This window comes from Oncorhynchus masou, chromosome 5, assembly GCF_036934945.1.
Source record: "Oncorhynchus masou masou isolate Uvic2021 chromosome 5, UVic_Omas_1.1, whole genome shotgun sequence".
Classification (NCBI taxonomy): Eukaryota; Metazoa; Chordata; class Actinopteri; order Salmoniformes; family Salmonidae; genus Oncorhynchus; species Oncorhynchus masou.
This window is the reverse complement of record NC_088216.1, coordinates 64,761,369-64,781,346: the sequence shown is the minus strand read 5'-3', so window position 1 is coordinate 64,781,346 and position 19,978 is coordinate 64,761,369. Positions and strand designations below refer to the sequence as shown.

Genomic DNA, 19,978 nt, shown 5'->3' with positions numbered 1-19,978 from the left:
AAAGAAAATTATTTTGTGACACGCGAGCACATACAGTAACAGTCAAAACGTTTGTACACACTCATTCCAGGGATTCTTTATTATTTTTCTTCTACATTGTAGAATAATATTGAAGACATCAAAACTATGAAATATCACATGGAATCATGTAGTAACCAAAAAAGTGTTAAACAAAACAAAATCAATTTTATATTTGAGATTCTTCAAAGTAGCCCCCCTTTGCCTTGATGACAGCTTTGCACACTCTTTCTGAGAGTTTGTGCAAACCCACAGTTTCATCTCAGACAATCCCGCAGTGAACAAGCCGGAGGTGGAGATCCTGGGCTGGCATGGTTACATGTGGTCTGCGGTTATGAGGCTGGTTAGACATACTGCCAAGTTCTCTAAAACGACGTTGGATGTAGCTTATGGTAGAGAAATTAACATTCAATTCTCTGGCAACAGCTTTGGTGGAAATTCATGCTCCCTCAAAACTTTAAACATCGGTGGCATTGTGTTGTGTGACAAAACTGCACGTTAGAGTGACCTTTTATTGTCCACAGCACAAGGTGGATCTGTGTAATAATTATGCTGTTTAATCAGCTTCTTGATATGCCACACTGGTCAGGTGGCTGGATTATCTTGGCAAAGGAGAAATGCTCACTACCAGGGATGTAAACAAATTTGAGAGAAATAAGCTTTTTGTGCATTTATTTTTATGGATGCCAATTAGCTGCTGCAAAGGCTGCATCTACACTTCCTGAGGTCCAGCAAAATTAAGGCAGTTATATAATTAAAAAAACTTTTCAATACATTCATAACATATTTCACAACACACTAGGTGTGTGCCCTCAGGTCCCAACTCCACTGCCACATATCTAAAACACAAAATCCATGTGTATATAGTGCATATGTTTTCATGTGTGTTCTCAAATATAATTATTTTAGTTTTTGAAATATTTAGGACTAACTTATTCCTTGCCACCCATTCTGAAACTAAACTTTTAAGTGTTGCAGTCATTTCAGTCGCCGTAGTAGCTGACGTGTATAGTGTTGAGTTATCCGCATATATAGACACACTGGCTTTACTCAAAGCCAGTGGCATGTTGTGAGTAAAGATTGAAAAAAGTAAGGGGCCTAGATAGTTGCCCTGAGAAATTCCTGATTTTATCTGTATTATGTTGGAGAGGCTTCCATTAAAGAACACCCTCTGTGTTTTATTAGACAGTTGTAACTTGTAATCCACAATATAGAAGAGGGTGTAAAAGAACACTTACAAGTTAATTTTTACCTTTATTTCTGTGTTTTATTAGACAGTTGTAACTTGTAATCCACAATATAGAAGAGGGTGTAAAGCCATAACACAAGTTTTTACAGCAGCAGATTATGATCGATAATGCCAAAAGCCGCACTGAAGTTTAACAAAACAAACCCCCTCCAATTTTTATCATACACAAATTACTGATGGGCTGAGAGAAATGTAAGTGCTGTGCTTGTTGAGTATCCTTCCCTATAAGCATGCTGAAATGATGTTATAATAGCATTGTATCTGGTCAAACACCATTTTCCCCCAAACTTTACTAAGGGTTGGTAACAGGCTGATTGGTTGGCTATTTGAGCCAGTAAAGAGTGCTTTACTATTCTTAGGTAGCGAAATGACTTTTGCTTCCCTCCAGGTTGGAGGGCACACACTTTCTTGTAGGCTTCAATTGAAGATATGGCAAATAGGAGTGGCAATATTATCCGCTATTATCCATCCAAGTTGTTAGACCTGGTGGCTTGTCATTGTTGATAGACAATTTTTTCACCTCTTCCACACACACTTCCAAGAACACAATTCTTGTCTTTCATAATTTGGTCAGATATACTTGGATGTGTAGTGTCAACGTTTTTTGCTGGCATGTCCTGCCTAAGTTTGCTAATCTTGACAATGAAAAAATAATTAAAGTAGTTGGCAATATCAGTCGGTTTTGTGACGAATGACCCATCTGATTCAATGAATGATGGAGCAGAGTTTGCCTTTTTCCCCAAAATGGAAATTACTTCTCCAGACAAAGATGGCTCCATTCGAAAACTCATCTGGGACTAACTTCGTTAGCTTGATGGCTAATGTTAGCAGCCATTACCATTTCTGGGATCTTTAAAAAAAATTGATCATATTACTCCAGTGCTAGACTCCCTACACTGGCTTCCTGTCAAAGCAAGGGCTGATTTCAAGGTTTTACTGCTAACCTGCAAAGCATTACATGGGCTTGCTCCTACCTATCGCTCTGATTTGGTCCTGCCGTACATACCTACACGTACGCTATGGTCACAAGACGCAGGCCTCCTAATTGTCCCTAGAATTTCTAAGCAAACAGCTGGAGGCAGGGCTTTCTCCTATAGAGCTCCATTTTTATGGAACGGTCTGCCTACCCATGTCAGAGACGCAAACTCGGTCTCAACCTTTAAGTCTTTACTGAAGACTCAGCTCTTCAGTGGGTCATATGATTGAGTGTAGTCTGGCCCAGGAGTGGGAAGGTGAACGGAAAGGCTCTGGAGCAACGAACCGCCCTTGCTGTCTCTGCCTGGCCGGTTCCCCTCTTTCCACTTGGATTCTCTGCCTCTAACCCTATTACAGGGGCTGAGTCACTGGCTTACTGGGGCTCTCTCATGCCGTCCCTGGAAGGGGTGCGTCACCTGAGTGGGTTGATTCACTGATGTGGTCATCCTGTCTGGGTTGGCACCCCCTTGGGTTGTGCCATGGCGGAGATCTTTGCGGGCTATACTCAGCTTTGTCTCAGGATGGTAAGTTGGTGGTTGAAGATATCCCTCTAGTGGTGTGGGGGCTGTGCTTTGGCAAAGTGGGTGGGGTTATATCCTTCCTGTTTGGCCCTGTCCGGGGGTGTCCTCGGGTGGGGCCACAGTGTCTCCTGACCCCTCCTGTCTCAGCCTCCAGTATTTATGCAGCAGTAGTTTATGTGTCGGGGGGCTGGGGTCAGTTTGTTATATCTGGAGTACTTCTCCTGTCCAATTCGGTGTCCTGTGCGTTCTCTAATTCTCTCCTTCTCTCTCTCGGAGGACCTGAGCCCTAGGACCATGCCCCAGGACTACCTGACATGATGACTCCTTGCTGTCCCCAGTCCACCTGGCCGTGCTGCTGCTCCAGTTTCAACTGTTCTACCTTATTATTATTCGACCATGCTGGTCATTTATGAACATTTGAACATCTTGGCCATGTTCTGTTATAATCTCTACCCGGCACAGCCAGAAGAGGACTGGCCACCCCACATAGCCTGGTTCCTCTCTAGGTTTCTTCCTAGGTTTTGGCCTTTCTAGGGAGTTTTTCCTAACCACCGTGCTTCTACACCTGCATTGCTTGCTGTTTGGGGTTTTAGGCTGGGTTTCTGTACAGCACTTTGAGATATCAGCTGATGTACGAAGGGCTATATAAATAAATTTAATTTGATTTTAATTTAGCTCATGAAACCAACACTTTACATGTTGCATTTATACTTTTGTTCAGTATAAATAGATAAGCTAGCTATAGTCTTAGCCATGTAACGGGACTGCATAGCTAGATTGATTGTGTGGCCTTTTCCCAATCAATTTACTTTGTCTTTTTTCTCTCAAAATAATAGGTCAGTAAAACTGAAACAGTTCATCCCCTGAATGGATGGAGGCAGCAAATAAATGTACTAGCTGTGATTTACAACCTGATAGCAAAATTTAATAGACTACCTAGCGATTTATTGGTGAATTGTATTAAGCATCCATTTAATTCTGCCAACAATGCCTTACTCTATGTAATGGAATTTTGAGTCAAATATAACCTCTTATAAAGTTGGTTTTGAAGCATACACTGCTAATTTGATATTTTAGACCGATATGATGATTATCTGTGTTTAAAGCAGTTCAAATGGTGTCAGTTCCACTTTAAATGACTGTACCTTATAGTCGTTGATGTGCAAGAACTCGTCAATGATAGCTTTGGACTTCCTCTCCATCTCCTCCTCAGAGAGGGTAGGTCTGTCTGGAGACTGGGCAACCACAGGCTCTGCTTTCACTGCAGGGGGAAACAACAATGTTACAAGAGCGCTCCCCTGCAAGAGAGTGAGTGTGTGTGTGTGTGTCCACTGACTCTCTGTGTGTTTAGTCATTGTATGTCTCTCGAACTGGGTTTTGTTGCCTTACCAGGCTCCCTGGCTCTGCTGCACTCTGGCTCAGTCTTGTCCTCGCTGACGCTGAGCCTCCTGATGCTCTCCAGCTCTCTGTGGGGCTCCTCGGGACTCAGGGCCGGGCTCGCCAGCAGCTCTTTGGCACTGACGCCTCGAACGAAGGAACCAAGCCGCGGCGGGGCTGAGCTCAAGGGCTTCTCGCTTCGCTCTTTCCCTGCACTGCTTCGACTGAGGGAGGAGAAAACACACACAACACGAATGTTTGGCCTCAAAATAAGATGTTCAGAGACCAAATCCATTATACAAGTTTCAAAATGTAATCATTACCTGCCCAAGGTTCTTATAGTGTCATACTCTGGGTTTTGTGCAGGTGGGGTGGTGGGTTGAGATGGGGTGGACTGGAGTGCAGAATACCGGTTTAAACTGGCGCCACCACCACCAGATCGGGATAATTCTGATGGGAGACAAGATGAAGCAGCGGACATTACATTTCAACCAGAACACAATTACAGCTAATTCAACTGGATCATCAGTGTGTGTGTGAAACACGTTATGTCTCCTCACCAGAGTCACTGGCTTTGGCCCCTCCACTACTGCCCTTCATCCAGTTGAGTGAGGCCCGTGGTCCCAGTTGGATCTTCTCATCCATCTGAGGCTAGATAGGATGATGACAGACAAACAGTTCACCTTCCAATACTCATATCATGTGATCTGGGCCTACAATGCCATAATGGCTAACAATCTCTGAGAATGGAGAGCTGCCTTATACATCATTGGTACTGACACACAGAGGACTGTCTGGGTTTCTAACATCTTTCCTCCAGCAGGGGATGCCATGCACCAGTATGCAAGGCTTTGTGTGGTTGTACCGCAACTATCCAGCAAGTGGACATGTATTATTTCACCACCAGTACAATATCATGAGGACAGGGATGTGTGCCACATGATATTGTAGAAGTATTAATGATGAACTACAGGATGCCTATAAGTGAGAAAATAGCTGATGCGGTGTAATGTCCACAGTACAGTACAGTAGTGTTTCATCTTCTAGTTGGCATTGTATGGCAGTTGGGAAGACCATGTACCTAATACGAATGCAAACATGTCTAGGAAGACATGTGCTTGCAGACCAATGAGGACACAAATCGTCATTAATGGATTAAACATAACTCAAAATGTCAGGTTGACTTATGTCATCCAACTTCTAAGGACTTGAAGGAACCAAACATCTACTATTGTCCAATGCCATTTTGTAATTAAAATAGGATACACTTAAACACCAGTGAACCTCCATGGTAAACCATCCAAAAGAGGATGTCAAAAGTTGAAATCTACAGGTGTTTTTGGGGCTGACCTTCGAGATCTTGGGGATCTTGGTGGGGTCAATGGTCCTGCTGTTCTTGGTCATGGGCACAGTGTTCCAGGTCTCCTCTCTCTGCTGCACACGCTGCTCCCTCTGCTGTTCTCTCTGCTGTTCTCTCTGCTGCTGCTCTGGAGGACAGAGGGAACACACACGGGGGATGAGATGTTAATGGGTTTATTAAAAGACAACTCAAATTGTGACAACATCAACACCTCATGCCCCAGGGTTGAGAGAATACAATGGGGTGAGTTGACAGAAGGGAGAGAGTGGGGGAGCCTTCTGTCCACTGTGGGCCACTGTAGCATTTCTGAGTCTGCAAGTTATGGGGAGGGGATTCCAGTGTGGTTGTAAGCCTTAAAGAGGATTTAGCCCATGTGCCTGGCTGACCTGGCCTTCTCTTGGTGTCCTTGGAGAGTAGCTGCTGGTGCACCTTCCTCTGCTCCTCCTGCTCTTCGATCTTGGCCTCTTTGTGGATCTGCTCAATGGTCTTGGGTCCCTGGTCGGCTCTCCTGGACACCCAGTTGTGCTGGAGAAAAAGAGCAGTGTTAGACTTACGCAAGGAGTTTACTCAGAGAAACAATCTGGTGTTTTGAATTAGTGAACTGTGTACAACATAATTGGCCAACAGTCACATAGCCCCAATGGCACAGTAGTATTGTGTGGAGGGCTGTGCAGAATGTTTAATTCTATGCTCAAATCTCACTGATTAGAATCTCACCGATTGTTTTCTTCCTCAGATCTAATTATTGGTGTGCTCAGGGAGCCTGCATGAAATGGAGGTACTGAAAATGAGCATTCTGATTCACTGTAATGGAAAATACATCCTCACAGCTGAGCTGGACAGAACACACACACACACCACAAATCCCAAGAATGCATGCATGCACGCACATATCCCCACCGCTCCCACCCCACCAACACAGAGGGAGACGCACACACAACTTACCAATCGGAGATCTATCACGTCTTGCAGCATAAACCGTATCCGAGACGATGTCTTCCGCTCCTTGACAATTTTCTCCATCTGATTGAAATACTGATCCATGCGAGGCTATGACAAGAAAGAGATAAATTAAGGGTCAATGCAAAGTGGTGTATTAATACAACATTTTCACTATTCACTCCAGTGGACAGCCAGACACTCTCAATTAATTTCACTCCACTCCATTAAGTAATTCAATGTGCACTTTATTTCTTGGAACAATAATTTTGATGTACACTGAACAAAAATATAAACACAACATGCAATTTCAAAGATTTTACTGAGTTACAATTTGTAAACGTTGATCCAGAGCATCCCAAACACGCTCAATAAATGACATGTCTGGTGAGTAAGCAGGCCACGGAAGAACTGGGGCATTTTCATCTTCCAGGAATTGTGTACAGATCCTTGCAACATGTGGCTGTGGTTTATCATGCTGAAACATGTTATGGTGGCGAATGAATGGCAAGACAATGGGCCTCAGGATCTCGTTGCATTCAAATTGTCATTGATAAAATGCAATTGTGTTCATTGTCCGTAGCTCATGCCTGCCCATACCATAACCCCACCGCCACCATGGAGCACTCCGTTCACAACATTGACATCAGCAAACTGCTTGCCCACATGACGCTGTTTGCCATCTGCCCAGTACAGTTGAAACCGGGATTCATCAGTGACGAGCACACTTCTCCAGTGTGCCAGTGGCCGTCGAAGGTTAACATTTGCCCACTGAAGTCGGTTACGACGCCAAACTGCGGTCAGGTCAAGAACCTGGTGAGGACGACGAACACCCAGATGAGCTTCCCTGAGACGGTTTCTGAAGGTTTGTGCAGAAATTATTTGGTTGTGCAAACCCACAGTTTCATCAGCTGTCCGGGTGGCTGGTCCCAGACAATCCCGCAGGTAAAGAAGCCGGATGTGGCGGTCCTGGGCTGGCATGTTTACACGGGGTCTGCGGTTGTGAGGCCGTTCGGATGTACTGCCAAATTCTCTAAAATTATGTTGGAGGTGGCTTATGGTAGAGAAATAAACACTCAATTATTTGGCAACAGCTCTGGTGGACATTCCTTCAGTCAGCATGTCAATTGCAAGCTCACTCAAAAAAACTTAAGACATCTGTGGTATTGTTTTGTGAAAAAAAACTGCACTTGTTACAGTGATCTTTTATTGTGCACCTGTGTAATGATCATGCTGTTTAATCAGCTTCTTGATATACCTCACCTGTCAGGTGGATGGATGATCTTGGCAAAAGCTCACTAACAGGGATGTAAACAAATTTGTGCACAAAGAAATAAGCTTTTTGTGCATATGGAACATTTCTGGGATCTTTAGACTTTACAGTGTAATACTTTACTTACGAGACCATTCCCAACAGTGCAGTTAAAAAGTAAGACATATTTGCTAAAAATAAATAAAGAGTAACACAAAAACATTAACAAGACTATTTACAAGGAGAACCAAGGGCAATACAGTATGTACATGTGGGTAAGGGTAAAAGTGACTAGGCAATCAGGATATATAATAAACAGAGTAACAGCAGCGTATGTGAAGTGTGTAAGTGTGTTTGCGTGTGCCGTCAATATGGATGCGTGTGTGTTTAGCATATGTAATGTGTGTGTGTTGCAGAGTCAGCGTAGTATGAGTGAGGACCACAGAGTCTTAAAACTCTGGCAGAGCCCAAAAGGGAGAACACGTCTGTACATGTCTAGGAGCTATTCCTTTTTGTCAGCAGCAGGTTAAAACAGGCCAGACAACAGCAGACAAGAGGGAACAGTGAGATGTCTTCAACCATGTCTCTTCACCCACATTCCTGCAGCCCTCAGAGGCATCCCCATACCACCAGCTGGAATTCATTTAAGCCCCCTCCTCTCCCCTGCCCTCCTCAGCCCATCCCTATGGCTTACCTTGGCCTTCTCAAAGTCCAGGTCTTTGCCAATGGTGGTGAGCAGCCTGCACAGGCACTCCAGCGATTCCTCGTCATGGTTCTTCAGCAGCTTGACCACACAGTCGTGCATGATGGCCTCTGTCAGCATCTTGAGTTTGAACAGCTCCCCGATGAACCTGATATTTCCTATGGAGCGCCGGCGGGCCTTGTCCTTGGCCTCCTCCAGCTCCAACCGTAGTCTCTCTTGATCACTGGACTGGAAAGGAAATGGAGAGTAGATTGTCAGACTTAACAGCAAACCCCACACTCACTATTCAACTAACATCAGCAACTGACTAGATCCCATAGAGTTCTCTGCTCTATATTCCCCTACTAGGGACAGTAGGTGACAAACCGGTTGGTGTTCTTGGTAGTGTGTGTGTGTGTCAGGTGATCTGGGTACCTGTGCAGAGTCGAGCTCCTTCTGTTTCCTCTCAAACACCACGTCGTCCACCTTATCCCGCTCAAACTCCTTCTGACAGCGGTTGAGCAGAAGCTTACGGAAGTTCACTGTGGTGTTGGGTTTGTCTGTCATGGGCACTTTGAGCTGGAGAGCAACCGAGATAAGTAACAATTTGGTTAGAGGGGAAGAAATATGGGGGAAACACTTTGAATTGAACGGGAGATGGTGTTGAAGAGTGAAAAAGGGGGCAGAAATGTACACTTAGGGACATTTTGTGTATGAGGCTTTAGAGGACCCATGCATATACAGATTATATTTTGATGTTGGCTAGCAGCATTCAGAGGAACCACAAGTAATCATGTCTGAATGATAAAGAACTGAGCATAACATACCGTAGTGAGGCAGCGGCACATGTTCCCGTAGGCCACAGAGAAGCCGGGCTCGTCGATGGCCTTCTCAAAGACCAGGTCGATGACGCCCTTGAGGCGCTCCTCCGTGTCGATGGTAAGGTCCGTCACCTGCTTCATCAGCTGGTTGAACATCTGAGGCGTCAGTTTGTTGAGGATGCTGCGCACCTTCCGGAAGAGCTCCTGACACAGCAACAACATCCTCATAATTTATTGAGGTGAACATTCATTCACTCACACTTCATTTCGACTTTGGTCTCTTGACAACTTCTTGGTCACAACATTTCTTTCCTGTGTGGATCGACTGCTGAAGAAACTCATAATATCTTGTAGTTGAGTAGGGTGTGTGTTTTTGACTGTGTGGTTGTGTCTGATGAAAGGTTGGGCTCATTCTACCTGTGTTGTAATGACCTCAGGGTCATCTGATGGCCCCGCCCTCTTCATGCCAGGTTTCCAGGCATTCTCGGCCTTCTTCAGCTGCACCTCGTCGTTCGCTGACACGTTCAGGATAATCTTCCTGGGCGGGGGCCGCCGGGCACCCCCTCCCATGTTCATCATCTGCTGGAGGACAGAGAGGAGACCGCACAACTCGTCACTTCTGCAGTTCACCACCAACAAAACACAATATTGACTCCTCAGATAAGGGCTTGGGTTGTGCGCTGATGTTCAATTTACGACTTTCCTTGAATGAGCACGACTTTGGGAAATGACTCATCTCTAGCAAACCAACAAGAGCTGCAAATAATTCCCCATGATTCATTTATCTCACTATACCAGCCCAGCGATGTTGTTTGTTACCATACCAGAAGACTCTGGGGGAAGTTAAACGCACAAGGTAATATTCTCTGAGTGCATGTGAGAGAGAAAGATGAGAAACACAAAGGCAAGAGACATTATTTGAGAGAAAGAGGGGTGTTGTGTTGGTGTCAGGTGGAGGAGTAGTAATTACGTGAGCGTGTGCGTGACTCACTGCAGCGCCGCGTCCTCCACTCATCTGCCTGCCAAAGTCAGCGAAGGCAGGTGTGAAGTCAGGGCCACGAGAGATCACCCTGGATTCCACCGCCCGGGTTGGCAGCTTGTTTTGGTTTATCTGCAGACACACAGGGAGCGAGATGGTGAGCTGACAGACCAGCAGGGGGAGCAGTGATTCTCTAACACTGTGGGCCTAGCCATAGGGGAAAAGCAATGGCTGTATAATCCAAATCAAATAATGTTTCACTGTCACATACCTCGGATAGGTGCAATAATGAATATGATATAACAATAATAATATAATGATCAATATAGTGAAACCGCTACCAAGCCCATCAGAGGGAAAGGTAGGGTTACTACCATATTGCATATACCCATCAACTATTTCAGATCTACATGAAGTGCCTGAGGTAGGGGTTGGGAGTTGTTTCTGGCCTACCACTGGGGAGAAAGACTGGCCAGACCCCCCCCCCCCCCAGGTCTATTCCACTGGTTTTTACTGAGCGGTGGTGGATTCTCAATAACAGTCCTAGCTCACCACCAACTTCGTATGTTGTTTTGTGTTTCAGCTATGCTTTCGATAAAGTATGTTTAAACACATTTTGTGACTGGCACAGTGAGTGAAGTCAGAACCAGATGTGGAAGGAGGACTGAGGGGAACACTGTGGGGGAAGGGGGAACAACTACAGCTCTCTCAGCTGTCCTGGACTTCCCTTAGTACTCTCATCCAGCGAACATTTTCTCAGGGAGAAAAATATGACTCCTGGGACTGTACATCAATCATTGCCAGCCTTAATGCTCCTTTTCTGGGGCTGAATTATCAACACTGCCAAGTGTGACATAATGGCAATGTGATTTTAATCAAAACAGGATGTCTATGGGCTAGCCATTATAGGCTCCAACAGTATATAGCCTATGTGGAGACAAGGGAAATTCATTTACCAGAAGCCTATCATTTCATAAATGACTATTAGACAATAGCTGAAAAAAACCTATACATCTGGTCTTGTGCTTACTAAAGGGATCCCATACAGCTACTCATACTATTTGTTCTATATAAATAATCCCTGTACTTGAAAGAAAAGCTCTTTTCAAAAGCAACTTACTTTGCTAACATCTTACACTATCAATTTATAGTCCTGAATATTTACTGAACCACTGTGGGGTTTAGGGGCTTGCTCACAACTCAGTCTGTCCACTAGGCTGAAGCTCTGCTCAGACCACACACACACACACACACACACACACACACACACACACACACACACACACACACACACACACACACCTTGTCCAGAACTACGTCACTGATCTGAGGTAGCCCGTCTGGCTTCTGTGTACAGGCAGCCATGAACTGGAAGCCCAGCAGGAAGTCCCGGTTGTACTGGCGCTTCCCGTTGGTCTCCGGCAGATCTGAGGAAACAACAAGAGGAAGAAAACAGCCCTGCTCATCTCATACTGTGCAAAGGTTGCATGACTTGATTGTGAAAACTAAGTGAAAAACACAAATGAAACTGAGGCTAATAACTGCCCACCTACCTTCCTGGAAGAGGTCTGGGGGTGCTCCTGTAGAGCCCTCCTTGTCCCCAGGGGTGGCCCCACTGTCACTGCTCTCTGTCTCCGAGGTGTGCCCAGCCCCGTTCCTCATGGGCTCCAGCTCAGCCTCCCCATTTTCCTCTGGGGCAGGGGGCTTCTCCTCTGCCTCCATGGCTAGAGGCGCTGCTGAGGGTGGGGGCGGGCTGCTGCTACTATGGGGCCTGGCGGGCTGCAGGGCCTGGTCTCCAGCAGCCTCCTCCACAGGCTTGAGCTCCTCCTGGGGGAGGCAAGGGAGGGAGAGGGGTGAGATAGAGGGACAGAGTGGACTTCACACAGGGGGTTTGGAACACTGATCATGATGGATAACTCCTTGCCGAGTCTTAGCCCTTCATTATAATCAGAGGGATAATATCAACACTATGCATGCCAGTCTCTCTTGGCTAAGAGTTAAGGAACGACTGACTGCATCGCTTCTGGTTTTTGTAAAGAAAAAGTTGGAAATTCCAAAAAGTTTCCATAGTCAACCTACTTTGTGTGTGCATGTACTAACATGTATGTGTAACTGATCGATGTACACCAGACTGTGTGTGGGGAGCGGAGCTGGAACGTGCCCAATTTGACTGGAGCGAGTTTCCCAAAGGCTGGAGTGTCAGCCTTCTCACCTGCTCCAATTTCACTCCAGTAGTACTTAATTCATGAGCTCAGGACATGCCTGGCCCAGCATGCATTTGTAGTCTACTTGTGTGCTGCTATAGCCCCTTGCTATAGCTACTGTCATGGGAGTTTAACCTCTTGAAACTAGGGGGCACTATTTTCATTTTTGGAAAAATACGTTCCCAGAGTAAACGGGCTATTTCTCAGGACCATATAATAGAATATGCATATAATTGACAGCTTAGGATAGAAAACACTAAAGTTTCCAAAACTGTAAAAATATTGCCTGAGTATAACAGAACTGATATTGCAGGCGAAAGCCTGAGAAAAATCCAATCCGGAAGGGACTCTTATTTAGAAACCTCTGCGTTCCTATGCATCCCTATTGAGCAGTGAAAGGGATATCAACCAGATTCCTTTTTCTATGGCTTCCCTAATGTGTCTACTGTCACAAGAAACAGTTTCAGGATATTATTTTGAAAAATGAGCGTGAACGACAACATTGCGTCAGAGGTCAGCTGGTTCAAATAGATATTTGAAAAAACACCTTGAGGATTGATTATAAAAAAAATGTTTTCCATGTTTCTGTCGATATTATAGATCTAATTTGGAATAATTTTCGGCGTTGTTGTAACCTCTATTTCCGGTGGATTTCTCAACCAAACGTGAAGAACAAACGGAGGTATTTCGGCTATAAAAATGATCTGTATGGAACTAAATGAACTGGGAGTCTCGTGAGTGAAAGCATCTGAAGCTCATCAAAGGTAAAATATTTAATTTGATTGCTTTTCTGATTTTCGTGACCAAGTTACCTACTGCTAGCTGGACATAATGCTATGCTAGGCTATCGATAAACTTACACAAACGCTTGTCTTGCTTTGGCTGTAAAGCATAATTTCAAAATCTGAGATGACAGGGTGATTAACAAAAGGCTAGGCTGTGTTTCACTATGTTTCACTTGTGATTTCATGAATATTTTCTAGTAATATTTTTTGTCCATTGCGTTATGCTAATTCGTGTCAGTTGATAACAATTCTCCCGGATCCGGGAGGGGTAGTTCTGAGAGGTTTTAAAGAAACTGATAAGACACACGTGCAAAATCAAGATGACTTACAAAGATGAGGATTGTAGCAAAGTATTAAAACAAAACAATCTGACCTCTTAAGTTTTAATGTTCGTTTTATTATCTACACAATAGGCTATCATTGATTTTGGCCCAATACGCCTGACATATTACCCTCTTTCAATGAGAGGTTGGAAAGAGATGTGGAGAGTCAGAACATGCAAGCACTGCTCCGTGAGCGATGAGCGGGATATCTAACCACTCACACACACACACATCATACTCATGTTTTTAAATGTATGTAACTCGTCTTTTGTCTGTGATGTATTTTTTGATGTATGTCGGAACCCAGTAATTGTTTTATTTTTTTCCCGCCTTTATTTAACCAGTTAGGCTAGTTGAGAACAAGTACTCATTTGCAACTGCGACCTGGCCAAGATAAAGCAATGAAGTGTGACACAGACAACAAAACAGAGTTACACATGGAGTAAACAATAAAAAATCCAATAACACAAACAAATCAATGACAGTAGAAAAAAAGAAAGTCTATATACAGTGTGTGCAAAAGGCATGAGGACGTAGGTAATAAATAGGCCATAGGAGTGAATAGTTACAATTTAGCAGATTAACACTGGAGTGATAAATGAGCAGATGATGATGTGCAAGTAGAGACTGGTGTGCAAAAGAGCAGAAAAGTAAATAAAATAAAAACAGTATGGGGATGAGGTAGGTAAATTGGGTGGGCTATTTACAGATGGACTATGTACAGCTGCAGCGATTGGTTCGCTGCTCAGATAGTTGATGGTTAAAGATGGTGAGGGAAATAAGTCTCCAACTTCAGCGATTTTTGCAATTGTTCCAGTCACTGGCAGCAGAGAACAGGAAGGAAAGGCGACCAAAGGAGGTGTTGGCTTTGGGGATGATCAGTAAGATATACCTGCTGGAATGTGTGCTACGGGTGGGTGTTGTTATCGTGACCAGTGAACTGAGATAAGGCGGAGCTTTACCTAGCATAGACATAGATGACCTGGAGCCAGTGGGACTAGCGACGAATATGTAACGAGGGCCAGCCGACTAGAGCATACAGGTAGTAGTGGTGGGTGGTATAAGGTGATTTGGTAACAAAATGGATGTGATAAACTGCATCCATTTTGCTGTGTTGGAAGCTATTTTGTAGATGACATCACCAAAGTCGAGGATCGGTAGGATAGTCAGTTTTACTAGGGTAAGTTTGGCGGCGTGATTGAAGGAGGTTTGAGGCGAAATAGAAAGCAGATTCTAGATTAGATTTTTACCCCTTTTTCTCCCCAATTGCGTGGTATCTAATTGTTTAGTAGCTACTATCTTGTCTCATCGCTACAACTCCCGTTGATCTCTGCACCAGACAGGATGCCCTTGCCAGCGTACTTGGGGTCCAACGTGTACGCTGCAGCGTGTATGGGTTTCAGGCAGAAGTCTCCACGCTTTTTGATGCATTTCAGAACTGCAGTTTCCTCTGCTTGGAGCAAAGGTGACCCTCTTGATGGGGCTGTTCATATCAGCAGACTGTGATATGGCCATTTATTGGAGAGACTCCTTCCCCTCCAGGAGACTGTCAAACATGATAACAATGGGTGGTGCTCTTATTCTTCTCACTTTGCTTGGTGAGGTAAATTGCTGCTTTAAATTGATGACCCTTCACATACCTAACCATTTCCTTGGCTCTCTTGTAAAGTATGTCCATTGTTTTCAGTGTCATGATGTCCTTGAGGAGCAGATTCAATGCATGAGCAGCACAGCCAATGGGTGTGATGTGAGGGTAGGACTCCTCCACTTTAGACCAAGCAGCCTTCATGTTCGCAGCATTGTCTGTCACCAGTGCAAATACCTTATGTGGTCCAAGGTCATTGATGACTGCCTTCAACTCATCTGCAATGTAGGGACCGGTGTGTCTGTTGTCCCTTGTGTCTGTGCTCTTGTAGAATACTGGCTGATGGGTGGAGATGTAGTTAATTATTTCTTGCCCACGAACATTTGACCACCCATCAGAGATGATTTGCTTGACCTTCACTGGAACTGTTGAACTCTACATCCTGTAAATTAGTAGATAAAGCATGTCTGGTTGGAGTGGTGTATGCTGGGTGAAGAACATTCAGAAATCTCTTCCAATACACATGGCCTGTGAGCATCAGAGGTGAACCCGTTCATCAGCATTTCTCTGACTACGTTCCTCCATTGAGTCAAAAAACTTCTGATTCCAGGACCATGAGCTGTTGCTATCGATAAGGTGTCTGATTCATTCAAATAGAAGTAGAGGGACTTTTGTCAGAGGTTGCTTGTTGTGAGCGCTGAAGGAACTTTATGCACTTGGCCAGATGATTCTGCATCTTTGTTGCATTCTTCACATATGATTTGGCACAGTATTTGCAAATGTACACAGCTGGTCATTCTACATTAGCAGCAGTGAAATGTCTCCACACATCAGATAGTGCCCATGGCATTTTCCTGTAAATATTAGAAAACAAATGAGTAAAGAAACCCAAATAAGGATAAATAGTTAAGCAGTTAGATTAAACAACTCCTTTGTACGATAAATGTTTTAAAATTAAATGTGTATGGAAACAGGTGAATTACCACTCCTCAGTTAGCAGGCTCAAGCAAGCTAAAACCCACATGGTAGCAAGAACTAACTAGCAGAAATTGTTAACACATTAGAGATGATTTAAACACACTTTGCTGTAGGCAACTATTTACTAGTTAACAAAAAATCTTGTATGTCATATAAAATATATTCACCCCACCCAGTATTCAAAACATACCAGAAAGCATGTAGTCCTTGGCTCAGACAGTATAGTAGTGTGGGCTCAATAGCATCTCATTAGAGTGCAAGATCTTGAGAATCAGCTGTATATGTGATGGAAGAATGCACTGTGCATGCAGAGGGTTGAAATTCCATCGAATTGGGGATAGTTTAACAAAAATATGCCACAAGACCTAGAATTGCCTTGTGTATCCCACAAAAAAGGTTCACTGTAATAAGCTAAAATTTTTGATGAATTTAAGCAAATTCCCAAAATTCCAAGGCTTAACTTCCTATGGAACCTTCCCCCTGAAATTTAAGGAAATTTACCAGAGTTTTCAACCCTTTGCTACCCTAGTTATTTGTCACATGCGCTGAATAGAACAGGTGTAGACCTTACAGTGAAATGCTTAATTACAAGCACTTAACACATTTTTCTTAAAACCGCATTGTTGTTTAAGTAAAAAATAACATAGTTAAAGAGCAGCAGTAAAATAACAGTCCTGACGCTATATACAGGGGTACTGGTACAGAGTCAATGTGGGGGGCACAAGTCAGTCGAGGTAATATGTAAATTTGGGTAAAGTTAAAATGACTATGCATAGATAAAAACCAGAGAGTAGCAGCAGTGTAAAAGAGGGTTTGGGGACAATGCAAATAGTCTGGATAGCCATTTGATTAGCTGTACAGGAGTCTTATGCCTTGGGGGTAGACGCTGTGAAGTCTTTTAGACCTAGATTTGGTGCTTGTCATGCGGTAGCAGAGAGAACAGTCTATGACTAGGGTGGCTGGAGTCTGACAATTGTTTGTGCCTTCCTCTGACACCACCTGGTATAAACGTGGTTGGCAGGAAGCTTTTTTGTTTTTTACCTTTATTTTATTAGGCAAGTCAGTTAAGAACAAATTCTTATTTTCAATGACGGCCTAGAAACAGTGGGTTAACTGCCTGTTCAGGGGCAGAACGACAGATTGTACCCTGTCAGCTCGGGGATTTGAACTTGCAACCTTTAGGTTACTAGTCCAACACTCTAACCACTAGGCTACCCTGCCAGTGATATACTGGGCCGTTCGCACTACCCTCTGTAGTGCCTTGCAGTCAGAGGCCGAGCAGTTGCCATACCAGGCAGTAATGCAACCAGTCAAGATCCTCTCGATGTTGCAGCTGTAGAACTTTGAGGATCTGAGGACACATGCCAAATATTTTGTCTGCTGAGGGGGAATAGGCTTTGTCGTGCCCTGTTCATGACTGTCTTGGTGTGTTTGGACCATGATAGTTTGTTGGTGATGTGGACACCAAGGATCTTCAAGCTCTCAACCTGCTCCACTACATCACTGTGGATGAGAAAGGGGGCGTGCTCAGTCCTCCTTTTCCTGTTATCCACAATAGATCTGGTCTTGATCACTTGAGGCAGAGGTTGTTATCCTGGCACCACACGGTCAGGTCTCTGACCTCCTCCTTATAGGCTTTCTCATCATTGTCGGCCTACCACTGTTGTGTTGTCGGCAAACTTAATGATGGTGTTGGAGTCGTGCCTGGCCATGCAGTCATGAGTGAACAGACCGTACAAGAGGGGACTGAGCGCACACCCCTGAGTGGCCCCCGTGTTGATGATCAGTGTGGCTCATGTGTTGTTACCTACCGTCAGGAAGTACAGGACCCAGTTAGAGTGATGTGTTTAGTCCCAGGGTCCTTAGTTTAGTGATGAGCTTTGAGAGCATTATGGTGTTGAACGCTGAGCTGTAGTCAATTAATAGCATTCTCACGTAGGTGTTCCTTTTGTCCAGGTGGGAAAGGACAGTGTGGAGTGCAATAGAGATTGCGTCATCTGTGAGTCTGTTGGGGCAGAATGCAAATTCTGGAATAATGGTGTTTTGAGCCATGACCAGCCTTTCAAAGCATTTCATGGCTACAGACGTGAGTCCTACGAGTCAGTAGTCATTTAGGCAGGTTACCTTAGTGTTCTTGGGCACAGGGACAACGGTGATCTGCTTGAAACATGTCGTATTACAGACTCAGTCAGGGACAGGTTGAAAATGTCAGTGAAGGCACTTTCCAGTTGGTCAGCGCATGCTTGGAATACATGTCTTGGTAATCTGTAGGGCCATGTGGCCTTGTGAATGTTGACCTGTTTAAAAGTCTTACTCACATCGGCTACGGAGTAATCACAGTCGTCCGGAACAGCTGATGCTCTCATACATACATACTTCAGTGTTGCTTACCTCAAAGAGAGCATCGAAGTAATTTAGCTTGTCTGGTAGACTTGTGTCACTGGGCAGCTCGCGACTGTGCTTCCTTTTGTTGTCTAATAGTTTGCAAGCCCAGCCACATCTGACGAGCGTTAGAGCCGGTGTAGTACGATTCAATCTTAGTCCTGTATTGACGCTTTGCCTGTTTGACGGTTTGTCTGAGGGCATAGCAGGATGTGCGCCCCCCCCATAGAGTGAATAGAAAGCATCATTGCTTACCTCAGTCTCCCTCTGTAATGCATCTCCAACAGGACTCCCTTCATTTGGTTTCTTCCAGGTTTTTGGTGTAGCAGGAACAGTCTGACATACTGCAGAGAAAACAGCTGAAGTCAGCTATAGGCTGGCGATTTACCCCAAATTTCTTCCATTAAATATCAATGACTAGACTTATTCTTGCAGAAAACAGTGTCCTTCTCCCCAGAATAACAATTAAATCCAGTTGTTAGTGTAAGCACTGTGCTGTTCTGAGCAGTCAGCATGGAGTTCAGTCTGGCTGATCCAAGTCTTGTCTATTAGCAACCATTAACTGTTTATTTATAGTATACACACACATAGGCATCCATGTGACATCCACGCTGTCATGTCTGTATCCATGGCTATGCACATACCTGTAGTGGGACTCTTTCTGAAAAGGGCTTGTAGCTGTGGTTCAAGCTTGCTGTTTGGTGTGATGAGTCTCTCTGTCCCTGCATTGAGAGGGATGTCTTTAGTGTCAGAGAGCTTGCTGGTCTCTGCTGTGGCCTGCACTAGCGGCGGAAGGCCAGGGGGAGGCGCTGGAACAACAGGCACAGGGCTGGAGGTCAGAGTGACTGGCATCACAGTGATTGGTGTGATAGGGTCCATGACAGCAGGGGGCATCTCTGCCCTCACCTCACTGGGCACAGCCTCACTGCAGTCTTCTCTAGAAGCCGGGGCTGAAGCCTGGGGCTGGTTTGGGGATAGGGAGGGAGCAAGGGGGTAGTGCTCCTGAGACTGGGTGTCCATCTCAGCCCCAGTGTCAGCATGGCCATTCAAAGCCTTAGGGGTTAGGGCTGGGGAAGCAGCCAGGGTGCGTGGGGCTTCTGGAAGAAGTTCCTCTGTGTTTGAAGTCTGGGACTGAGTTGTGAGTGACAGATGCTTGGGGTCCGCTGCAGAGGAGGGAGGGGGAGCAGTGGGCTCCACGGCAGAGGGCTGCTCAATAGGGCCGGCAACAGGAAGAGGGGCCAGGATGGGGGAAACCACCACTGGGGCTGGGGAGGGAAGCTCTGGATCCAAGTGGGGAGAGGGAGCAGTTACAGATGCACTGGCGTCTCTCCTTTCCAATGAAGGTTCTGATTGACCAAGCCCGGGAGAGGAAGACTTCTGGACAAGCAGCTCCAATTTTGGCTTATCATCTACTGGACAAGAGAACAGACATTAAACACAAAAGAAGAGACAATTATTTATGCCAATCTCTTAACTGAGTCAACATTCAGGTTCTAAAAAAACGTTTTATTCCTCAGGCCGCTGCTCTCAAAGCAGGGATGTATTCTG

The 19,978-nt window shown here is 44.9% G+C and overlaps 1 protein-coding gene across 15 annotated transcripts in view; it reads right to left on the bottom strand.

Annotated features, from left to right (window-relative positions):
• LOC135540089 (eukaryotic translation initiation factor 4 gamma 3-like) overlaps nucleotides 1-19,978 on the bottom strand; it is a 75,933-nt gene that overhangs the window by 4,011 nt on the left and 51,944 nt on the right. For 8 of the 15 annotated variants that reach the window (XM_064966431.1, XM_064966434.1, XM_064966435.1 and 5 more), the window contains 16 exons: nucleotides 19,075-19,842; nucleotides 18,686-18,774; nucleotides 11,727-12,000; nucleotides 11,476-11,600; nucleotides 10,165-10,305; nucleotides 9,612-9,776; nucleotides 9,201-9,398; nucleotides 8,809-8,952; nucleotides 8,386-8,622; nucleotides 6,446-6,550; nucleotides 5,887-6,025; nucleotides 5,491-5,627; nucleotides 4,701-4,791; nucleotides 4,464-4,590; nucleotides 4,153-4,364; nucleotides 3,909-4,024 (listed from right to left, as the gene is read on the bottom strand). In XM_064966431.1, the coding sequence (XP_064822503.1) occupies nucleotides 3,909-4,024; nucleotides 4,153-4,364; nucleotides 4,464-4,590; nucleotides 4,701-4,791; nucleotides 5,491-5,627; nucleotides 5,887-6,025; nucleotides 6,446-6,550; nucleotides 8,386-8,622; nucleotides 8,809-8,952; nucleotides 9,201-9,398; nucleotides 9,612-9,776; nucleotides 10,165-10,305; nucleotides 11,476-11,600; nucleotides 11,727-12,000; nucleotides 18,686-18,774; nucleotides 19,075-19,842 (3,068 nt within the window). The remainder of the gene's footprint in view (nucleotides 1-3,908; nucleotides 4,025-4,152; nucleotides 4,365-4,463; nucleotides 4,591-4,700; nucleotides 4,792-5,490; nucleotides 5,628-5,886; nucleotides 6,026-6,445; nucleotides 6,551-8,385; nucleotides 8,623-8,808; nucleotides 8,953-9,200; nucleotides 9,399-9,611; nucleotides 9,777-10,164; nucleotides 10,306-11,475; nucleotides 11,601-11,726; nucleotides 12,001-18,685; nucleotides 18,775-19,074; nucleotides 19,843-19,978) is intronic. The other 7 variants (XM_064966437.1, XM_064966443.1, XM_064966446.1 and 4 more) reach the window with 4 other exon arrangements.